At 43.6% G+C, this 9,979-nt stretch overlaps 1 protein-coding gene across 1 annotated transcript in view; it reads left to right on the plus strand.

Annotated features, from left to right (window-relative positions):
* LOC121307916 (myosin heavy chain, fast skeletal muscle-like) overlaps positions 1–9,767 on the plus strand; it is a 59,402-nt gene extending 49,635 nt beyond the window's left edge. The window contains exons 4-29 of the mRNA XM_041240238.1: positions 6–39; positions 494–564; positions 653–740; positions 1,004–1,121; positions 1,232–1,355; positions 1,573–1,709; positions 1,835–2,090; positions 2,450–2,692; positions 2,864–3,040; positions 3,141–3,286; positions 3,585–3,675; positions 3,778–4,167; positions 4,297–4,423; positions 4,514–4,632; positions 5,131–5,327; positions 5,411–5,594; positions 5,708–5,873; positions 6,293–6,417; positions 6,521–6,829; positions 6,924–7,127; positions 7,223–7,348; positions 7,795–7,965; positions 8,050–8,154; positions 8,828–8,923; positions 9,091–9,225; positions 9,721–9,767. Of these exons, the coding sequence (XP_041096172.1) occupies positions 6–39; positions 494–564; positions 653–740; positions 1,004–1,121; positions 1,232–1,355; positions 1,573–1,709; positions 1,835–2,090; positions 2,450–2,692; positions 2,864–3,040; positions 3,141–3,286; positions 3,585–3,675; positions 3,778–4,167; positions 4,297–4,423; positions 4,514–4,632; positions 5,131–5,327; positions 5,411–5,594; positions 5,708–5,873; positions 6,293–6,417; positions 6,521–6,829; positions 6,924–7,127; positions 7,223–7,348; positions 7,795–7,965; positions 8,050–8,154; positions 8,828–8,923; positions 9,091–9,225; positions 9,721–9,741 (3,960 nt within the window). The 3' untranslated portion in view covers positions 9,742–9,767. The remainder of the gene's footprint in view (positions 1–5; positions 40–493; positions 565–652; positions 741–1,003; positions 1,122–1,231; positions 1,356–1,572; positions 1,710–1,834; positions 2,091–2,449; positions 2,693–2,863; positions 3,041–3,140; positions 3,287–3,584; positions 3,676–3,777; positions 4,168–4,296; positions 4,424–4,513; positions 4,633–5,130; positions 5,328–5,410; positions 5,595–5,707; positions 5,874–6,292; positions 6,418–6,520; positions 6,830–6,923; positions 7,128–7,222; positions 7,349–7,794; positions 7,966–8,049; positions 8,155–8,827; positions 8,924–9,090; positions 9,226–9,720) is intronic.
* The last annotated feature ends 212 nt before the right edge of the window (positions 9,768–9,979 follow it).

Genomic DNA, 9,979 nt, shown 5'->3' on the forward strand with positions numbered 1-9,979 from the left:
TGGCTCATCTTTATGCCAGCTTCGCAACACCCGGCGCTGGTAAGGTTCTAAGGGTGTGGAAGCAACTATAATCATTGTAAGCTTAGGAAGTCATGATATTAATGATAACCTGACAACAGTGAGTAAATTCAATCAAATGTGTTTCTTGAGCTTGCTTTGTTCACAGGTTAGCATTCAAAGATTATTATGCATTTATTTAGATGATATATCTAGACATGGCATAACAGTCATCTAGTGTAATACTTACAAGACAGGTGTGTGATATCTACCTGAACTGGAGGCGTTCTTTCAGGGTGTGAACCTTCATAACCTTTTTGTTAAACGTACAGTTTAAGCCTTCAAGGTGTTGCAGATTATCTGTGTCAGATTCTGGACGTTTCCAATGGTTTTCATTTTGTACACACATTGCTATTGAGGGTGAAGGGAGGGGTTCAGCCTGTTTTTCTACTGATTGTACTTCACCTGTCTGAGGTTTCGCTCTTTGCATTTAAAGATGCTGGTGGCGCGAAGAAGGGTGGCAAGAAGAAGGGAGGCTCCTTCCAGACTGTGTCTGGACTCTTCAGGGTATGTGTTCCTGCTTTACCTTTTTCTACTCTGCTAACATTGAATTGAAAAACGTGAACTCAATCTTCCAATGTTCATCTTTCTACAGGAGAACCTGAACAAGCTGATGTCCAACTTGAGGAGCACTCACCCTCACTTTGTGCGCTGCTTGATCCCCAACGAGTCAAAGACTCCAGGTACTTAAGATATTATAACGCGCGGGACTCTTCACTTTGACTCTGCTCATTTCTGACAAATGTCTAACTGCAATCACAGGGATTCAGGGCTGTGTTCAAAGGTTCGAAGGTTTGTTCGCTAGCCAGCAATTCAAAGGTAGATCTAAACCTTTGAAAGTTCCTCAGGAGGTATTTGGAATGGATTATTTTGAAGAGCCGTTTTCTTATATTTAAGTTATAAACACATGATTACTCTTCTATATAACATGTACTCTTCTTTACAGCCCTTATGGAAAATCATCTGGTTATCCACCAGCTGAGATGTAATGGTGTGCTGGAAGGTATCAGAATTTGCAGAAAGGGATTCCCGAGCAGAATCTTGTACGGGGACTTCAAGCAAAGGTATCAACACCTCTGAGTTTCCCTCTCATGAATGCTTTCTCATTCTCTTGCATTTCTCTGCGCAGCTATTCAAAGTGTATAATGACACTGATTCCCTGTTTGTGACACAGATACAAAGTGTTAAATGCAAGTGTTATCCCCGAGGGTCAGTTCATGGACAACAAGAAAGCATCAGAGAAGCTTTTGGGATCCATTGATATAAATCACGAGGAGTATAAATTTGGGCACACCAAGGTTAGTCTACATAATCTTTAAAATGATCATCACTTTGAAAATGTTATTGTCCAGTTCAAATTGATTGAAATGCCAACGGAAACCACATTACGCTTATGAAAGTCAATGCTTTTCAAGATGTTTATTGTTACATGATTAAGTGAACTCTGTTCTCCTAGTCTAATGGTGTGCCTTGCTAAGACAAAAGCCCATTTTACCATGAATCTCTTGAATGCAGGTCTTCTTTAAGGCTGGTCTGCTGGGTGTGCTTGAGGAGATGAGAGATGAAAAGTTAGCCAAACTCGTGACCATCACACAGGCTCAGTGCCGGGGCTTCCTGATGAGAACGGAATTCAAAAAAATGATGGAAAGAAGGTGATAAATTTGAAGCTCCTGTAATATACTGCAGTAGATAAAAGACTGTAGACTTTTACACTAGATCAAATACTTTTACAAAGAGGCTCACGTTTAATGTGTGTTCTTTTGTTCCTGTATTATAGGGAAGCTCTTTTCACCATCCAGTACAACATTCGCTCATTCATGAATGTGAAACACTGGCCATGGATGAAGCTCTACTTCAAGATCAAGCCGCTGCTGAAGAGCGCCGAGTCTGAAAAGGAAATGGCCAACATGAAAGAAGAATTCGAAAAGTGCAAAGAAAATCTGGCCAAGTCAGAAGCCAAACGCAAGGCGCTGGAGGAGAAGATGGTTTCTGTGGTGCAGGAAAAGAACGACCTGCTGCTTCAAGTCCAGTCGGTATGTATCCATTCTTTATTACTATGGCTTATCATCCTTCCGATTCCTTTATCTCGTGTCGTGGACACTGCCTAGATGTGAGAGATTCATGATTCGTGATTCGTTTTTGCCATATTTCTGTGCTGCCTCCTTCTGGAACAAACCAGTATATAAAACGAATAAACCAGTGCAAGGTCCCATTTCCACTGGGGTTACGCGATCAGAAAGACCACCAACACAAATCTAATGGAGAACCATTAAAAGATATTCTTACTTAACTGCTGTACCTCAAAGACATTCCTAGGGAACAATTAATAATAAATGTGATTCAACATTTCCATCCCTGTTCCTTTATTATAACATTTATGATGTCTTTGTAGGAAGGTGAAAGTCTCTGTGATGCTGAAGAAAGATGCGAGGGACTTATCAAAAGCAAAATCCAGCTCGAGGCAAAACTGAAAGAGGCAATGGAGAGACTGGAAGACGAGGAGGAAATGAACTCTGAGCTGACTGCCAAGAAGAGGAAACTGGAAGACGAGTGCTCCGAACTCAAGAAGGACATTGACGACCTCGAGCTGACACTGGCCAAAGTGGAGAAGGAGAAGCACGCCACAGAAAATAAGGTGAGGATCTTAACTTATTTCTTCAAAAACTGAACAGAACATAAATCCATTGGTTTTGTAACCCTGACCCTAACTGAGGATCTTAACTTATTTCTTCAAAAACTGAACAGAACATAAATCCATTGGTTTTGTAACCCTGACCCTAACTCTAACCCTAACCCTTTTATATAGGTTAAAAACCTTACTGAAGAAATGGCTACTCAGGACGAAAGCATTGCAAAATTAACCAAGGAAAAGAAAGCCCTCCAAGAGGCACACCAACAGACCCTTGATGACCTGCAAGTAGAGGAGGACAAAGTCAACACTCTGACCAAAGCAAAGTCTAAGCTGGAACAACAAGTGGACGATGTGAGTGAAGCAGACCAAGCAGACTCTCAAGAGGCATGGGGGTGGGGTGAACTTCATCAAATACAATCATATTATATCATTGGCTTTTCCTTTTGTGTAGCTTGAAGGTTCACTGGAGCAAGAAAAGAAACTCCGTATGGACCTTGAGAGAGCCAAGAGAAAGCTTGAGGGAGATCTGAAACTAGCCCAGGAATCCATAATGGATCTGGAGAACGACAAGCAGCAATCAGATGAGAAGATAAAGAAGTAAGACTGCTATATAGAAAGAAATGTAGATTTAAAATGTGTAGATTTAACAAGCAAACAAAAAATCCAAATGTACATAAAGATATAAGTTGGAGACAATAGTGGGACTAATTTGGCCCCCCTTTGAGTCGTAAAACCAGATATTAATAATACAGACCGTGTTATATAAGAACGTAAGATAATTTAGGAAAAGGAGAAAACTATTCAGTCCACCAAAGACTGTATGGATCCTAGAAGCAGGATGATCTCCAAGCGTTGTGGCTCAATTCATTCCATGTCAATTCTTTGAACTTTCCAGGAAGGACTTTGAAACAAGCCAGCTGCTGAGCAAAATTGAGGATGAACAAGCTGTGGGTGCTCAACTTCAAAAGAAGATCAAGGAGCTTCAGGTATTGGGCAGAAATCAAACTCTTTGAATTCACAGAAAATAACTGGATTACAGATGATTGATTCCAGCTGAGAAATCTTTCCATTCTGTTCCGTTTTTCTAGGCGCGCATTGAAGAGCTTGAAGAAGAAATCGAGGCCGAACGAGCTGCTCGGGCAAAGTCTGAAAAGCAAAGAGCTGATCTTTCCAGGGAACTTGAAGAGATCAGTGAAAGGCTTGAGGAAGCCGGTGGTGCAACTTCAGCTCAGATTGAAATGAACAAGAAACGTGAAGCTGAGTTTCAGAAGCTCAGGCGTGATCTAGAGGAGTCCACTCTGCAGCATGAAGCTACTGCCGCTGCTCTTCGCAAAAAGCAAGCCGACAGCGTGGCTGAACTGGGAGAACAGATCGACAACCTCCAGCGTGTGAAACAGAAGCTCGAGAAGGAAAAGAGTGAATTGAAAATGGAACTCGACGACCTCTCCAGCAACATGGAATCTGTAGCCAAGACCAAGGTACAGTAAACAGCAGATGGATGTGTGTGTGTGTGTGTGTGTGTGTGTGTGTGTGTGTGTGTGCGCTCTCAGGACAAGCCTATAGGATTGTGTTCATGTACACCAATCCTTTTCATTCTTTAACTAAAGGCTAACCTGGAGAAGATGTGCCGTTCTCTGGAGGACCAGCACAGTGAGATTAAGACCAAGAACGACGAGAACGTGCGTCAGATCAATGACATCAGTACGCAAAAATCACGTCTTCTGACGGAGAATGGTAAGCCGGTACTCGCTGCCTGATGCAACAGAATTGACAGCACAGCAGAAGAAAGAGCGTCCTTGAAAACTCTTGATGCTTTTGTTTCAGGTGAATTCTCTCGCCAGCTGGAAGAGAAGGAATCTTTAATTTCTCAGCTGACGAGGAGCAAACAGGCTTTCACTCAGCAAACTGAGGAGCTCAAGAGGCAGCTGGAGGAAGAATCAAAGGTAATACTGCCATTATTCTATTACACAGTGTTTCCACACCTTAGACATGCTTTTAAAAGGTCATTTTATAAAACCTGTAGATTGATACCATGCCAACTGACGAATGCAGGGTGACGTCTCCAATAGTCTATGCTGTTCCCCAAATGATCTACAGTCAATAGCGATCAATAGTGCCCCCTGTGGACACCCCCACAATAAACAAAATAACAGACCAGCCACAGCGTCCCAGATTTCTCAGGATGAATCATTTTAATAAGAGTTTAATAAATGCAAGTGTAATAACACAGCTATGACTTCAGATTTCACCTTATAATAGAACAAACCACTTCAAGAGAGCAGTAAAGCCCACTGTCTCACATTCTCAGCCTCGGGGCAACGGGTTTCCAGTATAAGACTCAACTCCACTCAATATTTGTACGCTGTAATCTTTTCTTATATGCTGTTGTAGTCTTTAGCATTGCATGTTTTTTATTGTAATATTTCCATCGTTCTTTAAAGGCTAAGAATGCCCTGGCTCACAGTGTGCAATCTGCCCGCCATGACTGTGACCTGCTTCGGGAGCAATTTGAGGAGGAGCAGGAAGCCAAGGCTGAGCTGCAGCGTGCAATGTCCAAGGCTAACAGCGAGGTGGCTCAGTGGAGATCAAAATACGAAACTGATGCCATCCAGCGCACGGAGGAGCTTGAAGAAGCAAAGTAAATAACCACCCTTTACTTCGTCTACATTTCAGTGCGTGCATTCTCTGCTCCCTTTTCTAAACACGAACGCTCATTCCCAGGAAAAAGCTGGTGCAGCGCCTTCAAGATGCCGAGGAACACATTGAGGCTGTGAACTCAAAGTGTGCCTCTCTGGAGAAGACCAAACTGAGGCTCCACGGTGAAGTGGAAGATCTCATGGTTGACATAGAAAGAGCAAATGCACAAGCCTCTGCTCTCGACAAGAAGCAGAGAAACTTCGACAAGGTACGCAGAAAGATGGTAACTTTACAGGGCATCTGGTCGAAATATTGCCGTTGGGCTCAAAGATAGTAAGAAAGAAACATCTCGGTGTATATTTATGAGCTGTATTTTTTCAGGTTCTTGCTGAGTGGAAGCAAAAGTTTGAAGAAGGCCAGGCAGAGCTGGAGGCTGCACAGAAAGAGGCTCGCTCTCTCAGCACTGAGCTCTTCAAAATGAAGAACTCCTATGAAGAATCTTTGGATCACCTGGAAACCCTTAAACGGGAGAACAAGAACTTACAGCGTGAGTCTCGACTTCAACGCCCTGCTCACATTCACATACGGGTTCATTCATTCATCTAGGGCTCACAGTGGCTTTGTAAAGTCAACCTTTATGTCCGATCACTGGAAATTTTTCTGCCGCCAAGGATCACAGACAGAACTGGGCAGAAATTATTATACAATCTCTGTGTGATACACTGCAGTGGGAGCCAGCGACAAGGTAAAAAGATGAAGACACCAAGGGAAGCAGACAAACGCTTCAGCCAGTGTCTTCTTCCATGCACTAATGCAATTCTGACAGAGCATTCTGAATCACTCGTGAGCAACATTTTAAACTGTTGTCTCTAAACCTGCAGTGGGATGCTGGGAATGAAAAGCGCCCGGTTATATATCTGCATTCCAATTCTAACCCTGCCTCTCATCTTCTTCTTTGTCTTGTAGAGGAGATCTCTGATCTGACTGAACAGATTGGCGAGGGTGGGAAGGCTATTCATGAGCTAGAGAAGGCAAAGAAGCAGATTGAAACTGAAAAGTCAGAAATCCAAACCGCCTTGGAGGAGGCAGAGGTAATTCTTTAGAAACACACACCCTCTCATCTCCATTTTCATTATCTCTGTGGAGAGTTTCCTCTCTGCCTCTCTAACTCTCTTTGAATCTTTAATAAAACAGGCTACCCTGGAGCATGAGGAGTCCAAGATTCTCCGTGTCCAGCTGGAGCTCAACCAGGTGAAATCTGAGGTTGACAGAAAGATCGCCGAGAAAGACGAGGAGCTGGAACAGCTGAAGAGAAACAGTCAGAGAGTGATAGACCACATGCAGAGCACTCTCGACTCTGAAGTTAGGAGCCGCAACGATGCCCTGAGAGTGAAGAAGAAGATGGAGGGAGATCTGAATGAAATGGAAATTCAGCTCAGTCACTCCAACCGCCAAGCAGCTGAAGCTCAGAAACAACTGAGGAACGTTCAAGGACAACTCAAGGTAGGGAGACTTTCTTTTGAGGGCCAGTGTCACTCATTTCACTTGTGTGAACAGGTCTTCCTAATGGTTTTACTGGTGTCTATTTTCTATCCAGGACGCCCAACTGCACCTTGACGATGCCGTCCGAGGACAGGAAGACATGAAGGAACAGTTCGCCATGGTGGAACGCAGGAACACCCTGATGCAGGCTGAAATTGAAGAGATGAGGGCTGCCCTGGAACAGATAGAGAGAGGCCGCAAAGTGGCTGAACAGGAGCTCCTTGACGCCAGCGAGCGTGTGCAGCTGCTGCACTCCCAGGTCCGAAGGAATTCCTGCGCTGCTGCTGTTTTCTATTCTTGTTTTAAACGATGTTTATGAGCTTTTGGGAGCTGACAGTCTTTACCTTGTTACAGAACACCAGTCTCATCAACACCAAGAAGAAGCTCGAGTCTGATGTTAGCCAGCTGCAGAGCGAAGTAGACGACACCATCCAGGAAGCAAGAAACGCAGAAGAAAAAGCCAAGAAAGCCATCACTGACGTGAGTCTTTTTCGTGGGTAATGATAGACGCGATTGGATTGGGGGCTGAGTGTTTACAATCCTGCTACTTTACTTTCACCTTGCAATCTGTGGAGGTTTCGTTTGCTCCAGTTCTAAACCAAGAGAGTTATCTGTCCCAACCTAAATACTTAAACAATGCCAAGGACATTTTCTACAGTTAATGACAGCTGCACAGGACATTAATGCTGTTATATGAATGAAAAGATTTCTAAATGTTTTTAGTTTTCTTACTTGATCTCTTGAGCTGATCGACATTTATGAGTTTCAAGATTCTAGTCCTGTTAGCTTTTAGATGCCATCTACCTGTGGGATAATTACCGCTCTGTTCAGAACCTGTTTGGCTGAGACGTGCCTTGAGGCTCACAGTTACAATTCCCCCACTTCTACTGCTGCTCCAGCTCTAATGTCTTCCCTTCAACTACCAGGCTGCCATGATGGCAGAGGAACTCAAGAAGGAACAGGACACCAGCTCTCACCTGGAGAGGATGAAGAAGAACCTGGAACAGACAGTGAAGGACCTCACCCACCGTCTGGATGAGGCTGAGCAGCTGGCCATGAAGGGTGGAAAGAAACAGCTCCAGAAACTGGAGACCAGGGTGAGCTGACCATCTGGAGAAGTGCTTTGCAGGTTCAAGCTTGGGTGTCTATTTGGGATAACTTGGAACGCTTTGTCTTTCCAGGTGCGCGAGCTGGAGAACGAGCTTGAAGCCGAGCAGAGACGTGGCGTCGATGCGGTTAAAGGAGTCCGTAAATACGAGAGAAGAGTGAAGGAGCTCAGCTACCAGGTACAGTGAAGGCTTCAGCATTGCAGCATTGGGCTCAGACATTCAGAACACATTGGGGGTTATTGAAGGTACAGAGAAGGGCAACTAGGCTGATCCCAGGACTTAATGGCACGAGCGACGAGGACAGGTGTAAAGAATTAAACCTCTTCAGGTGAAAGATTAACATCTAAAACTCTGTGATCATTAACAAAACACAATTCGATTCTGTTCTTCAGGAAGGGGCGAGTCTTGTTGGGTCGAATGGCCTCTTCTCGCTCATAATGTTATATTTTCAGAAACCCCTTTTCCTTGTTAGGTTCTTGAAAATGATTTAAGAGGGGCGGTGACCTACTGCAAGTAAGCAATAACTGGCAAACCTACGAATGCTGGGCAAACTGTAAAAGTCTCGTAGAGTGGAGATAACAAAGCTTAACTGCCAAAGGGTAAATATTATGATAATCACGTACCGTATAATGAGAGAGAGGAGGGCGAGAGCAATCCGGGGTTACCTATAACGGGCTACCTTCTTTGCATTGTGTTCCATCAAAGAATTGGTTTAACAAAGTCTAGATCTATAGTGCTGGCTGTACAATTTAGAAATGCATTAAGTCTGGTCGCTCAGAATGTGCTTTACTGCTGCATTAAGACGAGTAATTGGTCACATGAGTGATTATCGTGATTTACTTCATTGCAGGGTGAGGAAGACAAGAAGAACGTGGCCAGGCTCCAGGATCTGGTTGATAAGCTGCAGCTGAAAGTCAAGGCTTACAAGAGGCAGGCTGAGGAAGCTGTAAGTGACCCTTGAGATCTGAAACACCATGTTTGCCGAAGCACCGTTTTTCTTTAACTTCTAACTATGCCTCGTATGCTGCAGGATAAGACTGATCCCATTTCCAAAGGAGGACTCTTGTATTGGAACCCATTCCTGTAACCCTGTGTCTTCCGCTTCCCTTTCAGGAGGAGCAAGCCAACACCCACCTGGCTAAGTTCAGGAAGGTGCAGCACGAGCTTGAGGAGAGTGAGGAGCGCGCTGATATCGCTGAATCCCAGGTCAACAAGCTCAGGACCAAGAGCCGTGATTTTGGAGCCAAGGTGAGTTGAAAGATGAAATCCAGCACAGTTACTTTTACTGCAATGCATTCTCAACTGGGCTCATTTAAACTTTTCCCAGGATGGTGCTCCTCCTGAGCAACGCTCTGATCTCAGCGAACGCATTTTACTGATTTTATTAAGATTTATAACTGCAGTGCAGTGATAAGAGATTTTGGACAGGACTTCAGAAGCAGCGTAATATATTTCTAATTACAAATGTTGAACAATATAGTAACACATCTCGTTGTATACTAGAGGTATCTCTTATTAATGCTTCAGTATGTGTATTCATTCAATGATGTGTTTTGTTTTAAATGTTGGTGAAATGATTCAGGTACAGAATATACATGAATAAGGGCTGGCTCAGATGAAGCACGGAGCTCTGTTTTATTTTCAAGCATGATTATTTTTTTTAAACAGTTGAAGAGTAAAGCTGTGTTTGTCTCACAGTGTGCACAGTGATTCATCACAGATTCATCTCTTTGTTTTCTAAAGGGAAAGGAAGCAGAAGAATAGAGGACTCGACGACTTGAACCAGAGATTCATATAATATGAAATCTGTTGCATAGTCACTGTATGATTACTGTAAAATAAATAGACTTTATTTGCATCCTCTCCCTGGCTCTTGGTGTTTTTGTTCTTTCCTGATAACCCTACTCTCAACACTGGTGTGAAACCTCCAGCGGGACCATAACTGGATCATAATGAAGGCATGAAGCCCTTTTATGGGAATGAAGCGATAAGACGAGTTGTT

Source organism: Polyodon spathula, unplaced genomic scaffold (genome assembly GCF_017654505.1).
Source record: "Polyodon spathula isolate WHYD16114869_AA unplaced genomic scaffold, ASM1765450v1 scaffolds_61, whole genome shotgun sequence".
In the NCBI taxonomy this organism is placed as follows: domain Eukaryota; kingdom Metazoa; phylum Chordata; class Actinopteri; order Acipenseriformes; family Polyodontidae; genus Polyodon; species Polyodon spathula.